The 23,635-nt window shown below is 44.1% G+C and overlaps 1 protein-coding gene across 1 annotated transcript in view; it reads right to left on the reverse strand.

Moving 5' to 3' along the window:
* Glis3 (GLIS family zinc finger 3) overlaps nucleotides 1–23,635 on the reverse strand; it is a 407,608-nt gene that overhangs the window by 251,202 nt on the left and 132,771 nt on the right. The window contains exon 3 of the mRNA XM_038350195.1: nucleotides 18,900–20,013. Coding sequence (XP_038206123.1) covers nucleotides 18,900–20,013 — 1,114 coding nt within the window. The remainder of the gene's footprint in view (nucleotides 1–18,899; nucleotides 20,014–23,635) is intronic.

Raw genomic sequence — 23,635 nt, forward strand, 5'->3', positions numbered from 1 at the left:
AGGGACAGACGAAGAGTCACGTTGCCAAATCCTTTGTAAATGCCATCTGCTTGCCCAGCATAGAGATTTACTATCGGACCCTGGTTCTGCTTTCATCTTGTTCACCAGGCCCATTTTCTGCATGGCAACCAATCATTTCAAACAGGTTTGGTCACTCCCTACTCCTCTTAGAATAGCTAAGTGACTTCTACTCCCTTTGGGACTAAGACCTTAATAAGCCTGCAATGTGGCTTCTGTAGTCACGAGGAGGAAAGCAAAAACAGAAAACAGCACCTAACTAGCTTCAGAAGAAGCCAGGAGACAGGGATGAAGGAGGCTGGGCCAACAGACACCCCAGTCCAGTTTCCAGTCGCAGTTTCAGTAATCCCAATCAACCAAGGTCACCATGCCTCAGGAACGCTCCTCTGGACACACTGTAGGATTAGCAACAGCCTACCACAACGCCACAATGCCTCTGTCATTCACCTCACTTTTTCGTCAGGTAAACAGGGGGGTCATCTCACATTATCACATAAGAAAGCTGAACAGAGTATAATAAAGTATTTTGAAAGAGAGAGAACATTAATATAATTGTATTACATTTTTACAATCGTCCTGTTTTACTTTATCTTCATTAATCTCTTATTACCACTATTATGAATTGTAATGTAAATATCTGAAATGCAGGATATCTGATATGAACCCCCCTGAAGGGTCACTCAACCCCCGAGGTGTCGAAACCCACAGGTTCTAACTACCTCACTAGGTGGTCTTGGAATGCACTCCCTGGGGGAAGGAGAAACACCTGCATTCATTTCCTGCTGACGCAGTGCAGAAGCTCCACGCTGGAAGAGCTTCAATCAGAAGACTTTTGCCGTGCTGCAGCTCTGCAGAGTCAACACCCAAATCAGAGGTGTGGACGTGTGCGCTGTAGGGGGAGAGTTGTTCTGTGCTCTTGCTTCCAGTGGTGGGTCAACGTGCAGTGCCATGGCCAAGGCTTCTGAGCATCTTTGATTGGCCAGCCCTTCTCTGCCTTCATCCCCACTCAGCCACATGGCCATCTTCATCTCTTCCAGCCACCGGCCCAGGGCACATCCATCTCTGCATCCTACAGCTGCTTTGCTTTGAAGATAACCACTATCCTGGATTAGGGGCTATCCTAGTGAACTCATTTTGATTTGATTCTATCTGTGAAGACCCTGTTCCAATAGGTGACATTCTGAGGCATTGAGAATGAGGATTTCAGCATATGTTTTGGGGGTACACGATTCAACTTACAACAAAATCCCACTGAAAGATAGAGTTTGACTTTTTAAGTCCTTTACAATGGTAATTGGTTTTTCTTTTTATTTTGTTGGACATAAAATATTCCCTATTAATATATACAAAAATGAATGAAAATAAGATCAGCATTATATTTATATATTATCTTACTTTGTAGAGAATTTAAACTGCTTAAATTTTTGTTTATACCTTTAAATTCCTAGTATTTTGAGTGAAAGTGGTAATTTATTGCATGATATTAAAGACACACAATTTCGTGGAATTTTGCTGAGCCTCAGTTTCCCAGACTATAAACCAGAAACAATCAGACTGTTTGCTCTGACTTTCATATTGGATTTTGCAAGAATAAAGTCCTGTGTGTCAGAAGAATGTTTAGAAGGAATAAAGTCAACGAGGGAAAGTCCTGGTATCCTTGTGCTTATCCTTCTTTCTAGTATACATTAGGGACAGAATTCCTGGGATGGGGACCAGAAAGATGGGACTCAGACTAGCAGGTCATTCTCGTTCCATTTTAATCAGCCTTGTTGGGAGAGGGGGGTGAATCGCTACACCCTATACACTATCCTAATTACGAACCTCGCCTTCTCACACGAATTCTGGGCTACAAAACTCATCAGCTGTGACAAAAAGACAGATACCTTCTGAAACAGCGGAGAGTATAATCGAGAAGTCTGTCTTGGTTTGTTCTTAATATAAGTATACAACAACAACAAACGTATTTTTAAAACCCACCCGAATAATTAAAGAACAAAAAAGTACCTTCTAATACACCTTGGTAATACCATTCAGAGATGTATAAGGTTTTTCTTGGGTACAAGTGAACTTTTCTAGAGTAACCAAATCAAAAGAGGATAGTCCCTTTGCCCATGGCTATAAAAAAGATGAAGTGATTCTCTGTCAAACGCTGAGGTCTCCCTTTAAAGCCGTAGAGCCAGAGGAACCCTTTCTTCTGCATTTAACAGGGCCAAGCAGGTATTCCTACAAGCGGCAGTAAAAGTTAAATAGTATTTGAGGTGGGGCCAGGTCTTGTGAGTTTCCGGCACGGAGAGCCATTTTACTCAGGGCTGGCAAAGAAACTCCCCGAAGGATGGGGCTCTATGAGGCCTGGGAACTGTGCCTCTCCAGTTCACACCACATGGGAACGCAAAATAAATGCTTCCCTCAGATTCGTGCCCCACATTGGGCCCGGTGTGGGGATGGAAGGAAGAACTCGAACAGGAATGCTTGAACATCCACTGTGCACAGAACGAGGTAAACAGGCCTCGCGGTAACTTTATGGGAGGCTGACTAGAAAAGATATTGGTTGAAAATCATAACCTTGGGTCCTGGTTCATAGTCCAATACCTGGAGTCTACTATGTAGAGCAAATTCGCCAAAGAGTTACTAAAGTTGGTTATTGTTACAAGTATGATAAATGTAACTACCAAAAATTATGCCTACTATTTTTCCGATTATGAACCAGAAAGCTGTTTGTTTTTAAATTGCTTCCACAGAGCTGATTCTTTTTAAATGTTTAATTCTGCAAGCACTGTTAGCCTTGACACAGCGCTAGATCACGAGCCCTGTTTAGCTTTTCTGAGTGAAACTGGATAGTAGCAGAAGAGGAACCCTTTCCAGCTAACACACTGCTACAGAGGGGTCATGGACACCGAAGAGGAGCCTTCCTGTAAGCGGCTTGGGAAGGAAGCATGAACTGGAACCTTCATTTCCAGAACCAAGAGGCCAGGCAGTCATGGAAACACAACAAACATATAAAATTGGGCCTCTAAATTCTGTACATTTTCAGTCAAGTATGGTTTCCCCATGAATGTCCAAAAGCTGGGAAGAACTGTTGCCATCTAAGGATACAGCTCCGGCTTTCAAACGCTATACTATGGAGGTCCTGTACACATGCCCTAGAAACAAATTCTAGGACTGAGGATGAACCTCAGTGGTAAAGTACCTCCTGGGTACAAAGTTATGAGTTTAATCCCCCTCATTACTTAAAAACAAAACAAAACAGGCTAATTCTAGACGTGGCCATTGTTCTAGGACAGGGAACCAAGCCTCCATTGACATCGTTCCTTCCTACATCTATGTAAAGGAAATCACACCATCAAAAAGGTGCTTAAGAGAGTTTATAACATCTTCCTACACAGCCCTGGAAGAACAAAGGATGATTTCCTGTCTGCTAGTCCTCAGACACTGCAGAAGTCATGATGGCCACAGTCCTTAAATAGGCCGAGGAAGTCGAAGAGGATATTATTTTGAAATCAAGGAAGCTTAGGTTTTTTTGTTTTGTTTTGGCTTTGGTTTTTCAAGACAGGGTTTCTTTCTGTAGCCTTGGCTGTCTTGGAGCTAACTCTGTAGACCAGGCTGGCCTTGAACTCACAGGATCCGCCTGCTTCTGCTTCCCAAATGCTGGGATTAAAGGCGTGTGCTGCCACTGCCTGGGAAGGCAGCTTGTTTTTTTTAAGCCACTTTTCTGTGTTCCGGGCACCGGCTGAGATTTCAAAGCAACAGACCTCCATGTGAGTAAGTCTCTCCGGATCCAGTCTCCCCAGACTAGAGGCAACCCTCAAACCACCATACAGAAATACCGCATACATTTTTATATGACTTCTGTGTCATAGGGGGCTGGTGGACAGAAACAAGAGATGTAGCTCAACAGTCTCTTATGTCCAAGAGACTCCCTCACCAACAGAAATTAACCAGTCTAAATGCTCACAACATCAGCAGTCCTTATGTTATGAGGCCCTAGCCTAGTAGGATAGCCTACCTTAACAAAAACATGTAAGTCAGTCCCCACATGGACCTCAGCTCCCTAGTCTATAAACTTACGACTGCGTGCCACCATTCTGCAGCAATGAATATGCTTTCTTTCACAGTCCAGCTGGAGAACAGTGCTCTTAAGTACTTTTGCAAGCCCATTTTCTCTGCACTCGCCTCTCAAGAGCTCTGCGCAGAGCCAGAAGACAAAGGAATGAGTTGGTACTGAAAAGGTGGAGGGAGCCGGGAGGCAACACAAGGGGAAAATAAATATCAAAAGGAAAACAAAAGCTGAGCCCCTCTTTGGGTGTAGACATGACATAACAGTCAAACAAAAGAAGCATCCAGCTGGAGCCAGCTACGTTGATGGCCATACACAAGCACATCATAAACTTTTGAAAAGCTACAATGGAAGGTCTCGCCCTCCCTGTGTCATAGTCTACAGTAAACAAATCCAACACAGGGTACACACAGGAGTTTTCATTAAGCTGTGTCCATAGAGAGGAGAAACAAAATTGGGTGAGCTAAAAATTAATGTAATTTCCTCAGATCCAGGGGGCCTCCACTGTAAAAAGCAACATAAAAGTCCTTCCAAAATATTTAGACCGTGACCCTGACAACAGCCTGTCAGACAGTCCGACCACTCCACATGGGCCCTCATCAGAGTGCCCTCTCCAAGGACAGGTCTCAGTGATGCAACTGAAAACACCCGTTCTAGAACAAGGTGGCATAAAACACAGAGACTGATTTATTAAAGTGCATCGTCCTGGGATTTGACTCTTGGGAAGACAAAAAGCGACCTACTGTTCAAAATGCCCTCACCATACACTCTTCTGGATCCCTTGCCATCCTGATGACAGCATGACGAACTGTGGGTCCTGAGTAGGGTTACACAACCTAGTAGGAGCTACTAAAGGAAGTAAGCTCGACAGTCTCCAATTCCAAGAGCTTATGACCACGATGAACTGCTTCTCTTAGCATGCTGGACCCCTCGCTTTGCTTGGCTCCTGGTCTAGAAGCACAAATGCATGTATTTTCATGGGAGGCTATCTTTAAAAAGTCTCTTAATTCCAATCTCTTTTCTCTTCATTGTCCCCTCAAAAATCCTTCCAGATGCATTCAGGGACAAGGTGGTTTAGGCAACACGACAGTGCTGGGCGCCGTAGATGGTAAAGAGGAATTCCCTTCTCCTCTGACTCATCCTCTCTTCAGTCTGCTGCAAAAGCCAGAACAGAGACAAATGCTGCTGCCATTCTGCCCCTTAATTCTCTGAAGTTAGTCCGGCCAGTTTCCACACTCTAAATACTATCTCCACACAGGTGAGTACCACCTTATATCAGCCAGGACTTTCCTAATGTATAGATTCCCCAGCCGAGTGTCTAAGAGACTCCTCAGCAAGTCCAAACCCCAACTCTACGTCCTTCACAAGCCTGTCGCGACTCCCCTCATGCCAGCTAAAGGGAATGGCCAAGCTTCCAGACACACGAGCTAAATCTGGGGGTCAGCTCTGATATTCCCAGCTCACACAGACTATGCCCAACCTCTGGAAAATCCTGTCATATTTAATCATATGTTCAGACAGAAGCTACTGCAGCAACGACCCCGCTCCTAGAAGTTTGGTCTCCCTACCTTTACTCGCAATGTCCTCAGCTACACAGTGCTCGTCAGCACAAATCGGGTCCCACTCCTAGCCAATCTTCCAGGGGTCTGCAAGGTCCTGAATGAGCCAATCCTCACAGTTCCCCCTCACGCCCTCTTCTCCACTCCTTCATGTGTCTACAACCCACAGGCCAAATTCCCCCTTCAAAGTGGAATTTTGTTAGTTTTGATACCTAAGTTGTTCCCCCCTTTCTCTTTTAGAGTGTAAGTTCAAGGAAGACAGAGAATTTTGGGTCGGCTCCATCCTGCTGGTTTTTCTATTCCCACTACCTGCCAAGTGACAGGCAAGAAATGCTTGCTCAGTTCTTGGAGACATTCAGCAGAGACCCTTGATTCTGTTTTGCATCTAAGGATCACTTTCTGAGACCACAGAGAGTGTGCATACCTATAATCAGACAAACAACTCTGCATTACGTAAACCATTTAAATATCTAAACTATTTTAAGTGAAGCAATTATACGAGTACTCTTGGATTTTTTTTTTCACATTCTAGCACTTTTCGTTTCGTTTTGCTTTTGCTTTTGAATTGTAGGTCATACTTGCTTTGGAAAGTGGAGGAGGAAGCAAGACAAAGCGCTTCAGTAATGGTCAGTAGAACGTTTTGTTGTTAAAGAAATGCACGAATTCTGTATTTGAGAGTTTGAAGCTGTACCCCTACTGCAGGCACCTTCAATTAAGCCTATTCTAATCTCAGCTAAGTGAGAAACCAACTTCAGAATTTCACTGCCAGGCACAGCTGTTTGACAAGTATGGCAGGAGCGGATCATTCTCATCAAGATCAAACCCACCACGACACTTGGCAGGATCATTTCTTTGGGACACAATGGGCCTTTTTCTTTCTTCTTCTTCTTTTTTTTGGCAATTCCTAATACCCACTGATGGTAATTAGCAAAGCAATCTTTGGAGGAAACATACAATCAGGCAACTAGCATTGCCTTTTCTGGAACTCCTTGAAAACAAATCGTTGACACCACAAATGGTCAATATGTACTCTTAATTCTGAACTAAATTGCCCATTGATTCACCAAGATCTATGTTCTTGACCCTATGGTCCTGAAATTCATTTTTTTTCTTAACTTCTGAATTCAAGGAAAGTGCGGGTGGCACAGTTGTTGATTTTGATTTACTACCTCAATGGAGTAAGCAATTAGAGTGATTTCTCCATTATTTGCTCCGATTGTACAGTGCCTTCCTTGACTGGTTCCGTCATAAAGACCCCATTCTGTGCACACAGCGCAGAATCAGGGTCACAATCTAAATGCAACCTTCCAGGAACACACAATGGAACAGGATCAGGCTGACCCAGACAGCCCAAGAAGCTGGAGTCCTCACCAGCGGTGGGTCAGGCAGTCCACGGGGCTGCTGTGGGAAATGCTTGCTCTGGGGAGGAAACAGCTTCAATAAACTCGGTCTTTGCCCTGAGAACACAAATGCTCCTCCCTCCGGGCCTTCAGAAACAGGGCTTGTCTTGCTGTCCCCCTTTTAGAACTGTATCCAGCTCGCCCCCCCCCCCCCAACACCTCAGACAAGTTTCGACAAGTACAGCTGAATCACTCGAGATGGGCCAAAAGGTCAGGGCCCTGAAACTTTGTCAGCCTTCTACCTAAGGGCACTGGAAAGCACTCTATGGCTCTGAGGGAGCAGGCAGGCTTTCTACCACACAAAAGCAGCATTGTTTCTGCATATGTGACGCTTCTTAATTAGAATCAATGATTTTTTTTTTTATTGTCGCTGCCGATAAGCTTGTTTGCCTAGCTCCATTTTGCTAAAACACTTTAAACATTTCTAAGGAGGGTGAATGTCAGCTGAACACTGAGATAGGCCTTGAACCAGGGCTGTGGTTTTGCATGGTGTTTACAATTTGTCATCTGTAGGTATGACAAGCTTTGCAAGCTTAAACACACTAAAGGACAGAGTATAAAGAGTCAGGCAATTTCATTTTGTTTAAATATATTTATGGAAATGGACCAAAAGTGTCCATAGAGGTACATTGTCATTCTTTCCTTGAGTGTGTGCCAGTTCGCGACTGAAAGCAAGCACTCAGAGAACAGAAGAACATTTATGACCACACCGTGTGTATCAAATAAGCTACTTTATGAAGGAAAGATGGGAAACAATGTGTTTCAGGGATGTCCCACCCAGTTTCTCTGCACAATGGCCAATGTCTTGGTGAGTCATCGGTGACCTTGCCCTCGGTAATGACCAGATATCCCTGAAGGGTGAGTGCCTGTGGGATAGGAAAACACCACACAGCCTCAAGGCTCAGAAGATGATGAGCAACAGCGAATTATGCACCGAGAACATGTAATTTGGACGAGGTGGGGGAAACTGAGTAATCCATTTGAGATAAGAAGAGTTTTCCAGCAGTACTGATTGTGTGCGCCAATGGAATCTTTGGAAAGAAAAGGAGGAGGGGTCTGGGGAAAACAGCAAACTGAAGAGCAAAATTTCAAGGCTAGCACTGATAAGAAAACAAAGAAAATTTCTTTAAAAACAACAAACAAAAAAAGAAGTGTCAGAAGCCGTGGTTGACACCCAAGAAGCTCAGACATCAAGAGAGTAAAATCACTGAGATGCCTCTTCTCTGCAAGACATTATGAAAGGCCCTCACAGAACAGAGGGAATGAGCACAACTTCTGCTCGTGGACTAATTCCTTACTCTGCATTCATCAGTACTCCCGAGTTTTCTCCTGAGTCCATAAAAAACTCCCAGCCTCCCTTGCAGCTGTTTTGGGCCATGTGATATGATATGAAGGAAAGGATGCACCACGTCGAAAGGCAGTTGCTTAAACATCATTAACTTCTCTTTCACACTAGGCTCAGGCTGCTGGTGCGGGAGAATTGTCTGTAATTTGTCAATCATGTTTTAAATAAAATGCTGATTGGCCAGACAGAAAGTATAGGCGGAAAAACCAAACAGGAAGTAGAAATGATGTAACGAGAACCGGAGAATTCTGGGAAAGAGGAAGTTGATTCCTCCCACTCCTGTCCAGATCACCAAAGCAGCAGGATGTGATCTGCCCCACTGAAAAAAGGTACTGAGCCACATGGCTAACATAGATCAGAAAAATGGGTTAATCAAGATGTGAGAGTTAGCCAGTGAGAGGCTAGAGCTAATGGGCCAATCAGCTTTATAACTTTAGAGACCTATGTGTGATTTTCTTTGGGTCTAAACAGTTGTGGGGTACCAGGCAGGACAGAAACCCAAACAAGAAGGCCTGGCTTCCCTCTTGTTACAGGCTGCTGCCCCTATTCTGAAGGACCCTGGGTTATTACAACTGCAAAAGGCTAACTACATTAGAACCTGGAAGGGAGATGAACTTTCATTCGACCAAGCCAAAGAGCTGAAACTATCTGTGACATGAGGTCATCTTAATATATTTTACAATACTCCCCCTCTTTCTTTCTGCCTTCTCACATCACCGCTTAAGGGTGATTTGAACCTGCTACCCCATTACTTATCCCAGGCTAGCTTCAATCTCCCCACCCCCCTACAGAGCTTCAGGCACGCGAGCATTGCAGACAGATACATCACAAAGTCCAGCCCTCATCACACCCTAAAGGTGATTACAGGGATTGTCAAAACACACTGGGAGACTGCCCAATTCACATTCATAGCTTACCCAGGAGGTGAAGGGAACAGACTCCTCTTTCCAAAGAGTCAAGTCAAAATATTTTACTTATTTTTAATAATTTATTATGGGAATTTTCAAGTATTTACACAAGTAGAAATAACAGACTAATGAATCTATGTATTTACCAGCTAAGCTTCAATTGCTCTGTGTGTGTGTGTGCGCGCGCGCGCACACACACACACACACGAGCATACGTGCATGTGTAAGGTCTGCTACGTATTAATTATTGTGCTATGGTAGGACCTAAGGATGACCAGCAAATGGGGATGTAATGGAAGGCAAAGCACCTGAGTCTCAATATCCACAGGTTATTTTTGAGACCCACTGTGTGGATTAAATTAATCTAACAGCTAATAGCAAATCATTTTCATTCCCCTCCATTTGCCTGAAGAAATTTTTGGTAGAAGGGAGAGGTTCAATATGTCTTTCCTTCCTTGTCTAAACTCAGTTCCCTCTGGGAAGGCCAACACACTGAAACTTTTCTTAGCCATTTACTGATTCCATTGTCCTGCAAAGTAAGCCTCAACTATGTGCAGAGGACAAGCAGGGTGTGAGGCAAAGGGGCCCTTGAAGCAGCATGGAGTCTCAGAGGGAGGAGGGAGCCACCATGCATGAGATGGGAACACATTTCATATGTGTGTGTGTGTGTGTGTGTGTGTGTGTGTGTGTGTGTATGTATATATGTATATATATATATATATATATATAATTTCAAGATGCACACTAGAAACTGAATGGAAGGAGTAGGGTGTGGTCAAGGAGAACTCAGCATAGCAGGATTTCTTATCAAATGGGCATGCTCAGAAATCTAGGTAGCCGATGAAAGGCCATCAAACATTCTAAAGCACAGGAACTGTTCCAGAATGACCAACCTGAGAAGCTATCTTGTAACTTTTAAGAGTAAGGATCCAGGACCAATCACATGACCCACAGGCAGCACTCCTAATGCCCGTGCCCTGACGTAGGCAGATGATCTGGCCTTGGGCAGCCCAACCAAGTAGGAAAGTACAGTCAATGTAGGTCCAGGAATGAATGAGCAATTCCCTCTCATGGGCCACGCTGACGTCTACAGCGGTCCAGTGGTCGGATATACCCACTGGGAAAAGAGAGACATATTGAGAATAATTGATTTAGGGTTTTTTTCCCACTAAACATTTTAAGCTTTTAGCTCTGTTCCCTATTAATTAGTGTGAGCTGGGGGAAAAGAACCATCCAAACTGAACGTCAGCAGTAGAGGAGAAAGTTTAAAAGGGGCCGACGAGCTCAGCACATAAGTGCCAGGCCACAGCTTTGTTTAACAGTACTCCAGTCTCTTTACAGATTATTAAAGGAAATATTTAACTAAAGGAGAGCTACTCATGCACAGGATAATGTACATGGCCTCTGTCCACATGTTAATCATTTTACATAATTGATCAAACAGTCTTGGGTCTCCTTCTCTAGCCTTGCCCGGGTTTTTAATTGTTTATCTTTCAAGTCCACAACAGAAAAGCCCTTGCTTGTTCCTACTCACGTGGCTCCCTAGCGGCTCACATGGCAAAGGAAACAGTGTGTCACCAACAGATACCCTGTGTGTGTACGGGGGGCCGTGGAGGTGGTGTGCTCGTGCACGTTTGTGCGTGTGCATGCGGAGACCAGAGGTACACATCAGATGTCCTCCTCAGTGCTCTCTCATTTCTGAGACAGGGTCAAGATCACTGCTACTGGAGCTCAGGGATCCCTCTGTCCCCCTGGTGCTGAGATGAGAGAGGGACACCACCACACCAAAGACTTTACATGAGTTCCGAGAATCTCAACTTAGCCTCTCAAGCTGGTGTAGAAAACACTTTGTCAACTAGGCCATCTGCCTAGCCCATAGGTACACTATGATAAAGAATTAAACCGTATGGTTAAGACATGACGGAAATGGCTAGAATCAATGGTTTATTTCAGGGACACTAAAACACAGTGCGTTGCTTCCTCAATGTGTTCCATTGTTCAATGTGTGTTCCATTTATACTAACTAGGTTTGTAACTGGCAAAATTTTAGTAATGTCCCTGTTGAAAAGTAGAAGTGCTTTTGGGGGAGGGTACTTACAGCACCCCCCCCCCCACCATTCCACTTTTGCCTAGTGTCTAGAACTATCAAATTTTGGAATTATTTCTTTGAAGGGATATTATGGTACCCCCACCAATCGGCCTCCATCCTTTCTTTACAGAGGACTGTCTCTCCTTTCAAGATGCCGGCCTCCGTTGAGAAGGCCATCCAGGTTCTACATGAGTAATGGGAAGCCTCCCTTGTGTGCCTGCGGAAACAGTTTCACAGACTTCTGCTCTGTATCTGACACACACACTGGGGAAACCCTAGATTGAATTCCTCAAGAGACTATCCCATGTATTGTCTGGCTGCCAAGGCAGGATGTAGTTCATCATTCACAACTAGTGATCACGTGAGTGGAAGCACACGCATGGAGTCCACATGTCAGTACACATGCTATGTGAGCAGGGTTTCTATGCCCTGGTTTACAACCATATGTTAATGAAATAGAACGGAGAGCTCTTTGTTCGGAGGAGTATTGTGGGTAATTACTCAGCACACTGGCCAGTCATCTCCTCTTCCAACTTCTAAACCAATCCTCAGGTTAATCATCTTTAAGATGTCCTTAATGTTCTCCTAAAGAATCAGCTGCTCTCCCCCACTGAAGTGCACATCTATAGCCCAAGAAAATAAATATAAACCCTGTGCTATCTAATAAGGGCAGGCAGGCTTCACTCAACTTTCTTACCCAAGTCTGTGTGAGTAATGACAGCTATTGATTCCATAGTATCCATACAGGCGAAGGCCATCTGGCCGCCCACAGTGGGGTAACCATGAAATCAGGCATGCCCTGCCCCAGTTCTGGGTTTGCCAGACACACATGCACTGCCCAGGGTTAATACATCCATTGTTGTATGATGATCTAGAAGCTTTGGTGCAATAATGGCTGCAAGAACTATCAGCTATCTAGGGGGAAAAAGGGAAAGGGAAAAAAAAGAAAAAACTCTTTCCCAAATCATCTGTTCTAGAACTTAAGGGAAATATCTCTGAGAGGTCAGAGAATTAGGCAGACTATCTTTAAAAGAAACTATAAACGATTTTGTTCTTTTAATTCTACAGGGTCAAATTCTATCTGGACTCAAAGATGTCAACACGACCACTCAAAGAAGGGATAATTAAGAAATATTCCAAAGGTCACTAAAGATTTTTATAATAAAGTGTTAAATGAATTTTCCACACTGATGAAGTTTGAAAGGGCTAAGAAAAATACATTTGTAAAACCATACATTAACAAAACTCAAAAGGCTTGACATATACTCTCTTAATCTAATCATCTGTGAGAAGACGCACATAATTCTAATTTTAAAAATGTTATTTCAGGGCATAAAATTAGAGATGAGCCACAAAATAAATGTAAACTAAAAGGAACATTAACCATCAAGTAGTTAAAGATTTTGCTTAATGAGGATTAAGCTCAAATATTAACCTCTCAGAGACAACTCTCATTATCTATTATTTTTCATTAATCCTAAAATCACAGAATAAAGAAACGTAACCCATGATTTTCTTCAAAACATTTGCCAAAATCTGTTATGAATTTACTTTCAGGGCAAAGTTCAAGAAAGCCTTGTTCCTCAGGTGAAGTGGATTAAGTACTTTCTACAGAGAAATCGAATTAAACCACTACCAAATGGCAGGTTTCCAATCTCGGAATATGAAATCTAATTTGACAGAGGTCTTATAGACTGTGGTCAGTTTCCCATCTGATGGTGACTTCTGTGGTTTTGCTGTTCCCTAACCTTAGGGAGCTGCAGTTTACGGCGCCATATGTATCTATGTTGTGTTGAATACATATATACATAGATAAATATGCTTGCAGCTCTCTCATGTAAAAATGACTGGAAAAATTTGAGATTTGATTTTACTGTCTGAAATCATTGAGTTTGCGGCTAATATCTGACAGACTGATGCCTTGTAGGATATGACTTGGAAGTTACAGTCTCTCTGATCTTTACCAGATGTTTTACTGGTAGGATTTCAGTCTCAAGAGACAAAAGGGATATTAATGTTAATTTTATTTGTTTAATCGTATCAGGCAGATTTTATAAGATGGGAAAACTCAGGATTTTTTATTAAGCATACCAACTCTTCAGAAATCTTCATAGTGAAACAGTTTTGAAGATAGAGAGTCTGTAATGTATTAGGACTGGATCAACTTTCTCTTCCCTTTAAAAATGGGAACTATATGACAGCTTTCTCGGTGTCACTGTGAGCTCAAGGAGCCAAGAGGATGACAATGCTAGGCCTGCAGTTCACAACACGTCCCATCTCAGTCTGTAACTCCTAGGACAGAGCAGTAACCCTGTGCACAGACGGACACACATTCGCTGCTACTGCCCGGGTCCCTCCAATCCTTCACTTCTCGTCTGTGTTTTATTCTAAAAACATGAGTCTACCCTGGTCATTATCAGACAACGATGAAAATGAGACTATACCCACTCCTAACAGCATCTTGACACTTGAACTCAGTGACACGTTAGAATTTTATCTAGAGCTCAGGGTCAGAACTCAGAAACTTGAAGAGCCTGGTTCTCAGGCATGGATAGTCATTAGAACCACCTACAGAAACTTCACCCAGACCAACCACATCACAGATTCTCCAGCACAGACCGGGTACCAGGGCTCTGCAAAGCACTCCGGGTGAGTTCAATGTCAGGAAAGTTAGCAACACTGCCCAGGAGGCCCGAAACAGGGAGTAGCAGAACAATAACCTTGGAAAAATCAATTTTCCTCAGCTTTGTTCTCATCTGAAAAATGGCATGTGTGGAAGGAAGCTGGAGTGTATACTAATCGATTTCCTGCTGCATTAGGATAAAACTACAAAGTTGCAAAATATTTCAAGTAAAACTAAGAGAATGCATAAGAAGCCCCTGCGACACTTGTAGCACCACCGCGAAGCTACAAAGTCATTCAAGTTTTTCCATACCTTAGTTTCCTGTCTCACAAAGACAGTAAGTAAAATCCCCGCATCCTCCCTAGAACGATCCACTACCCTACGATTACTGGTTACCCTGCCCACATAATTGCTAATCTGCAGATCCTCATCATGCTTCTGTGGGTTTCAATGTCCATAAACTGCATTACACCACGTGTTACACATACCATCTTACTCAACTTTATGTTCTGAGATTTACAAGGTAGAATATATTTCGCTAACTTCCACTCTTTTGCAGTATTTCACAGGAATCAGCCACAGTCGATTGGCTTACCTTGTCTGTGGACAGTCGAGTCAGCTACACATTTTTACAAATAAAGCCACATATGTAATTCGTGTTTCATCCCAGGTTTCCATGCTGCCACGGGAAGACGTCTTCAGGAGAGACACCTGGACGTGGTTTTGTTGGATGTGCACACTTCAGTCTTGCTGTGCACTTCCAACTTGCTCTCCAAGGTGGGTACAGCAATTTACTTTTTTTCTAGGACAATTAACACACATACACACACCCCATTTTCCACACCCCTATCGATACTTGGCACTCTGAAGATTTACACATTGCTGCCAATATAAAGATTCTGGTGTGCTAACTAATAATTACGGTTAAATAATATTTTTCGAAGGTCCCTTCTGGTCATATAATTGTGATAATCACATCGATGCCAAATCTTATCAAAAAAAAATCACAAAATAAATGTTGTTGGGGGGGGAGTTTACAACAGATTTACTTTTCCTCAAAACATACTTTGAATGGCCAAAGCTGGCCCATGACCCATACATCAGGCCATAAAAGAGGAATAGGGACATGGCCCCAGTTCTGTATTTATTTTCTTGTGCTCATAATCCAATGTTACTTAAAAAGCAAACTGCCCAATATCCAAGCCAAAGCAAATACACTGAATTTTGCCAGGGAAAATGCCTGTGGAGAAATGAGTCAATTCATACAAAATTCAAAACTGTCTTTGGTCAGTGACATTTTCATGAAAATTTGTGGGTGGGTAAAATTTTGCAAAATTCTTCTTTGCCATTGGAGTAAAATCATCCAGGAAAAATAAGCAAAGTGTAAGTGGCAACCCGCATCGCCCCCTAATTCCCTTCTGAACACTCCCTAACCTCCCAGCACAACTGCTTTCAATTGTGCAGGAAACCGGGCCAGGTGGTTCTGATCCTAAACAGAACCATGGGCTCTGCTCGTGGGACAGGCGTTTCTCAGCATAAGCGCTCATAGACCAAGCTTCTCATGTCATTCCGATGCACTTCAGAACCTCCCCAGAAACACTACTGGGCACTGCCCCACCCTTCAGCTTAATGGCAGAGACCTCCATAAAGTGAAAGCATTTGACACATGCTTTTGAACCAACACTATGGAAGCCTTAAGGAACGGTTGTAACTTTCATGTTTGGATACACTTTGTTATTCTCTTAGGAACATAGACATGGTCTAGACACAAACTCCATGTTTCTAAGACTTAGCTCTGAATTAGACATCAGACACCTCATCGATCTCAGGAAGACTCATCAGAAATTGGTGTAGTGATGCTTAGGATTGCTCGACAGCCAACAAGCCAAGATTTGCCAAAGATAGAGATCATCTACAAGCCAGAAGGTAGAAACAGAATGCCGGGCACCGAGAAGCTGCTTTAGCTAAAAGACATGAGTGAGAGGATCCGGGTGCTTTAAAATAGAACCTTGCCACGTCTTGTTTCTGATTCATTTGAGATCTGCTTCTCGGCCTACCGAGGCCTTTGCTTTTCAAAACTTGGCCACTGTCTAGCACTATCTCTTCCATGCAACCCAGACTTTAAGGACAGAAGTTGTCTTGTCTTTCCACAGAGGTGGTCAGAATGTAATCTGGGGGAGGGTAGAGCTGTCTGGATGAGGAAGGAACCCAATCCTTTTCTTCCAGTGACAGAACCAAGCGACTCAGACTCTTCCCCTAGCTGTTCCACCATGAGTCCAGAGTGATCTGCACCCCAGGTTCTGGGTTAGTCTGCAGATTACAATGAGAAATGATTGACAGAATACATTCTCTCATAGAGCCAAGGGAACTTGGCACATGGGGAGGATTCCACCGCAGTTTCTTACTGTAAATCAGGCCTTAGTCCCAACACACCCTCCTTTTACCATAACTCCCAGAAGGTTGCTTTAAAAAAAAATGTGTGTGTTGCTTATAGTCTTGGTCACCAAACACATAGGGGCCAACACTCCCTTTCTTGGTCCAACAATCCCAGAAAGTGAAAAAGATGACAAAGTCCAACGATCACACAGAGAAGAGTAATAGAAGTCAGACACTGGACTGGGCCTGAGAATTTAAACTACCCCTAGGTTTGGCAGCCACCGCAACAACCTAAAGACCACCTCTCCAAAAGAAGAGAATGGTCATTTCACCTGGCATGGCTCTAGCCGTGTTGTCTGTAGGCCTGCACATCAAGTGCATGACATACAGTCACATAACAGAAGACAGTAAGGTTTATGATGTGTGAGCTTACGTGAAAATGGTTATCTTCCCGTTAAAAACATACCCTTCTGGCAGTGAAGCTGTGGCATCAGCTACTCCTAAGAAACTTTCCTTTGTCTGAGATTGTTTGCACCACAGCATGCGAGCGCTTTGTGACTCTGGCATTCATAGGCTATCGGATTAGTAGTGAGTTCTGCACGGGCTCTAGCTATTAATGAAGAGAGGGCAGAGTAGGAAAGCAAATGACCTCATCTGCCCGTCCCGAATGGCACAGCGAACAGAGGCGCAGGTCTGCACGCACGCACCTCTCAGCTGTTCTTCCCCTCAATTCCTATTTTTAATATTCACCATGCACTTTAGCAAGCACCAACTCTGCAAACCTGTATGACTTGAAAAACTGGGATGAGAGGTGAAAATGGGGAAAGCCTTTTACATAAAAATTAATGTTTCAATGCAAAAAAGTATTTTTTTTGATAATTCAAACTTTAATGTTTACTTCAGTAAAACCCAACCCAGTAAACTATTTTCAGGCAGGATTAGTCAGAACTAAAAGGCTGGACTGTATTCCTTCCGAGACTGGATGTCGTTCCTGTTTGCAACAGGCTCCTGTGTTCCAAAAAGAGTAAATGGAATTGCCTTCAATTGCTTGTCTCACTCTGGCATTTCTAACACAGAACCCTACTGACAGTACGGCTTGGCCTCCTGGAATGTAATTATTCTTTTCACTCATGGGACCTGGCACGCTCACAATGCATCAGCTTCAGGTTTTCCTTAAGAAAAAAAAAAATCACAACATGGGGTCTAATGTAATGACAAGAAATGCAATTTCATTCCACCAGAAAGTCTTAAGCCTCTTTCAAAAATACCTACTGCGTGGTGAAAAGTGCCCCTAATGCTTGCCTTCCTACTATCGCCTGTATGGTTTGCTTTCCCATGAATCAGGTTGGCCAATCCACAGTCAAACATAAACACAGTCCAGACACTTTGTATCACATACTGCAGAAAGAGGTGACTCTGGCTGGAAGGTCACAGTTCAAACAAGTTCCTCTTCCAATGGGTTTATAGTCTTCACCCATCGCCAATCGCTAGAATGCTCAACATTAAGGGAATACCCAGGCTTCTCAGTTCTAACTCTGAAGAGCTATTCCTGTCCATCTAGACTAATAGAAAACATATGTTCTTCTTTGCAAAGAGTTCAGTGAGCTATCTCTGTGATCCCGGGGGTGAAGTCCTGCTTGTAAGCCCCGAGGGTTTCTGTGAGGTGTGAAATTATTGTGAAAGCATTTAGGAATCCTATTATTCAAAAACAGTCGATTCTGCCAAGAAACAGGATCACAGTTCCAGGATCAGTGTTGAGGAACAGAGAGGCAAGACAGACATCAGACCCACGTGCTTCGACACCAACGGCACAGCCTTCTCAGTCCACTGCCCTTACGCTTTTCCACAAAACCCTCTTTCCTCAAAATCAAGTGAGGTCCCATGAGACCCTGTTCCTGGAACCATTAATGAGTTTCACAACTCCGAAAGGCCCGATGCGCTAGCCTGAGAGTGCGAGCTGCAACAACTGCAGTTCCTACGTGGAGAATTTCTTTCTTAAATGTCAGAACTATTCCTCCCAGACCCCAAATCTCACCCAAATTTTTAGAGGTTAAAAACAAACACAGACACACATACACACACACACACACACACACACACACACACACACACACACACACACGAAAAAAAAAAAACCTGAGGATTTATACTTTGGAAAATCACAAAAGCTTGCTTGTGGCACAGCACATACCCCGTGCCACGAAGCCAAGAGAACACTGGGTCCCACCCACGCTTTTCCAGCCTACATTAAGGAAGACTGGCCTCCACTCCCACAGTGGCATGGGGCGTGAGCTAGAAGGGAGAGAAAACAACAGCCACCAGTTATGGAAGAAACTTTCCCCTGGTGCCAGCTAGCCGAAGAGGCAAGGACCCTTACGGGTACCCTCACCACCACACATCCAAACTCCACAGAAACGGAGACGCGGTTACCTGACTTCATGCCCGTGTTTGATAAAATACATGCATGCAATCAAGCTAGGCCTCCAAGAGAGGCGGCGCAGTACGTCGGCAACTCCAACTCACTCACCGTACACTTGTTGGGCTTCTCACCCGAGTGGACCCTCATGTGGATCAGCAGTTTATAGCGGGCGTTGAAGGGCTTGTACCTCCTTGGGCAGCCAGTCCAGAAGCAGGTGAAGTCTTCCCCCTTGCGCTGGTCTATGTGGACCTTCTCGATGTGCCTCACCAGTTCCTCCTGCTGGTCATACAGGGCGCTGCAGTCTATCCAACGGCAGCAGTGCTTGCCCCCTGAGTCCTCCATCTCCCCATCCTCATCCAGGCCAGCCTGGGCCAGGGCCAGTGGCTGTGTATGGGGCAGGAGCTCTGGGTGATGAAGGTGTGGGTGGGCATGGTATGGGGGTGGGGGGCCCTGAGGCGGGGGAAGAGGAGGGAGAGGCTGCGCAGAGGGCAGGTCCAACGCACTGCCTGGGAACTCCTCCAGGCGCTCGGTTTTGAGCATGTTGGCTGACCCATCCTGGCCCGGGAGGCCCGGCTGCAGCGCCACACTGTTCACAGGTCCAGACTGCAGGCCACCATGCTCCAGCTGCTGCATGCGCTCGTACTCCAGGGTCCCATCCTCGCCATAGCCTGGCAGCACCTGTCCTCCGCTGGCCACCAGCACGCCTTTCTGCCCACTGGACACTGCACAAGACTGGGGAATGCAGCTGCCGCGAACACCCAGGAAATGCCCATAGACCTCCGACTGTGGGGACACGCTGGCAGGGGAGGCTCTTGATCCGTTGATGTAGGCAACCAAGGAAGTCGGCGAAGTGCGGATGATAGTATTGAAGTCAATCCCAATGCCATCAGACAGCGGGGACAGGGACAGCGCTCTCTTCTTGGAGCGGGTGGAATGGGACCTGGTTGCTGAGTGCCGAGGACCAGGGTAAGGAGAGTGGCTATTTTCCATGCCAAAAAGATAAGGTGGCAAGGAGTTAGAGACGCTATTACTGGACCCCGGCGTGCCAGGAGGCAAGCTCAGAAGGTCCCCTAGGTCCATGCCATTCTGAGAGCCATGGTTCGATGACAGTGAAGGAAAAGCCCTGTAGCTCTGAGACCACTCCTGCTTCACACTCAAGGCCGATGGAGTCTCTGCCAGACTCAAAGTCGTGGACACCAGGGACTCTTGCAGAATAAGGGACCTGGAGCAGCAGCCAGAGACAAGGGGAAAGAAACAAACATAGGTTTCAGCAAGATATGGATTGCTTAAGAGCTCAGAGAACGCGGCACTGACAACCCCTTAAGGTTTTCCCCTTACTGCATTCTGCACTAAACACAAGTTCTTAGACTGCCACAGAATCCAAGACTTTAGGCTCCAGGTAAATAATATATTTCCAAAACAAACAATAAAAGCTAATGCTTACTAGAATAATGAAAGAGCTATTGTTATAAATAATTCTAGTAATTTAATGAGAATAAATAGTCCTCACTTTATTTCAAAGCATCCCTTTTTCTACAGAGGTGGAAAACTGGGGACTCGGAAAAAGTTATAGCTGCTTGTCTTGGCAAACCAAAGGAGTATCTGTTAAGCACCTACTGTGTGCACCATGCCATGGTAGGCCTTCAGGTTACATATTTCTGAACAGCACTAATCTCCAATAAAAATCTGCCTGGGAGGGTCACACATAAGCCCATGATTTTTTTTTTAAAAAAAGTAAACCTTCCAAGTTAAATGTTTGTGTTAAAGACTTATTAATAATTTTACAATTTAGCGGCACTGATATTATCAAATTAGACATTTTAAAGGGCAATTTACAATGGCAAGTACTCATTCATTTCAAATGACCCTAGAAAATTTGTGAAAATGTAAAATACATAGGCAGAAAGCATACATCGGTGAGAAAGTGCATACTTAGCGTGCTGGAGGTACAGAGATCACTATCGCACACACAGAATAGTCCTTAATAGAACAAAGGCATTGTACACGAAGAAGTAACAGACTGAAAAGCTGCGTTTGGCATCATGCACCAGGCCATGTGGGTCTTAGCCACACTTCTGAAGATAGGTTTTCCATGAGCGCTTGTCCTTGGATCTGAGCAGCATCAGGCCAAGAACAGGTCATTCGCTTGCAGTGGTTCATTTTTATAACAATTCCTTCCCTGTCCTTACCGTTCACAAAAGAAGTTCTAAAAATGTCACAATTCATTGTTTGCATATCAAAGTGGTTTATAATGATAACGTTAGACCCTTGAAAATCCATTTTTCTTTCCAGGGACATTATTGCTTTAAAAACAATAAAAGAAAAGAAGAGCTATATCCTTCAGACAGAATACTCATCCCGAAAAGGATCAACATATAGACAGAACAAAAAAAGGTTCCAGATCCCAACGCAGACACGGCAGATAGCTGAGAAACTTGGTTTATTCCGTATGTGCCTGCAACTGGCTTTCTAGATTCTTTTATTTAAATGCATTATTTACCAAAAATTCTTATGCAAAATGTGTGACTTCCCTCCATGAACACACTCCCTGCCTCTGGCTGTTAAGTATCAACCTGCTACAGAGGAAGGGGAAGAATCATTTCACCTGTTCCCTACTCTGCTTCACAAACTGGAAACCAGGAACACTGTTTCTGCCAACCCGGGAATACTGACAAGAAAACATATCAGCTCCAGAAAAGCACGGTGTACGGTGGTAACACTGCAATTGACCTGAAGTTGCCGACAGGTGTGGCAATGTTTGCCAATGACAAACCCAGCAGGAACCTATGTCCACCTGCCCTTGACAGAGATCTCCTTCTTGGTTCACATCCTTACATTTGGATTAAAGTCCTTCTGCAGTCTGCAAATGGTCTCTGAACCGTTTGGGTTCTAATTCCCCATGGACACTTCTCAATTATTTCCCAAGCACACTTCCAGCACGTGGCTCTTCCTGCAGAGCTCAGCAGAAGGCTGCTGGTGACTGAATGTCAAGAGCCTTTTGACCCTATCCCACGTGAGAGTCAGGAATTACATTCAGACACAAGCTACATCAGTAAAAATGTTGTATATGAAGCAGAGACAGTGGACTCTGCTTTTCACCAAGGTCAAGAAACTATGGGATGTCAGAACACTGACAGATCTCCATGGTGAACAGGTGCCTGCTCTCAGGAGGCAGCCAGTCTACAACATTTCAGACTTTTAAGCAATGACTGACAGCCAGAGTAGCTCATGCAATTGTATGCACTCTGCCGATAAAACTGCATTATCTGGCTCAATGGCTGAATAGAGAAACACGTTCATTCTTCAATAATGCAAGGCAAAACTCATTTCTCTTAAAATTATGCTGAACATGGCTTAATATACAGCACAGGATAGCCCAAGTGCAGACATGTTGCTTAGCCTCTTTGGCATTTCAGTTTTTCAAGGCAGCTGTCAAAATCTTTCAGAAAGCAAACTGAATAGTCTACTTAAAAGCAAAGGCATGAACAGAGAACACGTTTGTGCCCCTTCCTCCCTCTGACACCTCAAATACCTAACAGGAGCAAAACTTCCAGCACATGGCGGTTGCTTCCTATGCCTCTCAAAGATGCACTTTAGGAGACCTAATCAAAGTCCTACCCATGAAGTCTAGCTCTGGAGGAAGAGTCCTCTTTGCAAGGCTTCTCTACCGTCTAGCCCACCATCTCTGTGGATCTCTGAGGATCATGCTCACAAATGGCAAGACCTTTCCATTGAAAGGATGGTTTTTATCTCCCTGGTACCTGCTGGAGTGTCAGAAACCAACTAAGTACTCAAACACCTGCTGATCAAGAGCATACATAAAGAAGAGCCCGGCTTGGAGTTCCAAGCCTGGAATCCCAGCCTGGGGTTCAGGAGGCTGAAGGCAGAAGATCATGACTTCAAGGCCAACATCGACTAGATAGCAAGATGCTCCCTCAAAGAACAGAATCAATACATAAAAACAAGAATCATGACTTACAAGCTTACAGAGCATTTTATATATTAGCTTACTGAATACACAGTATGGCATAAATTAACTAGACTCTTAAAGTCTTTTTATAAGAAGGAAATGATGACAAATCCGTGACAGCAGAGGAGTGACGGGAGGTTCTTAATAAAGCACGAAGGAAGGGAAGTGATTGGCAGAGACCTAGCTGGCTCTCATTTTCTCACAATGTACCCCAGTGTGGTCCACAGTGCCCTGCTTGATTGGAAGACTTGGTGAGAACAGGCTTAGAATCACACAAGCTAGGACTGTAACACAAATTGCCTGGTTTTCTGCACCAGTACGCTGAGCGAGTGTGAAGGCTGCCAAGGATTCTAGCCTGTAACCCCTGCTGCTACACACACCAGGCCTGTGGAAGAGAAAGTGACAAAGAACTCAGAAAGCTGTGTCACCACACTGAGAGCAATCTCCATTTCCATATGTTCATCTGATCCCAACGACATTATTTCTGGTGGCTGGCTTATTTAGAACACTATGTGAAAGGCAAGACGATAAAATTAAAACCAAATAAAGCAAAGTGAAAAACTTAGAAGCCATTAGGAAAAACATGCTCTCAAGAAGCCATAGGAGCTATGCTGACCAAGTTGAGTTGTTTTGTTCTAAAGCATCAAAGAAGTTTTAACTTAAAGATCATATGGAATTCTTCATATTGCTGCTCATGAACATGTACATATACCAAGTGTGCATGTAACTAAATCTATGAGTATAATATATAATACATGACATACATGTGTCATAAACCCACAGATCCTGGGAAAGACCATCCCTAGCCTATCTAAAAATTGTCCTCTGTGTACCCCAGTAAACCTTCCAAAAGAGACGGAATGCACAGGGAGCC

The sequence above is a fragment of the Arvicola amphibius genome, chromosome 1 (assembly GCF_903992535.2).
Source record: "Arvicola amphibius chromosome 1, mArvAmp1.2, whole genome shotgun sequence".
NCBI classification, from domain to species: Eukaryota; Metazoa; Chordata; class Mammalia; order Rodentia; family Cricetidae; genus Arvicola; species Arvicola amphibius.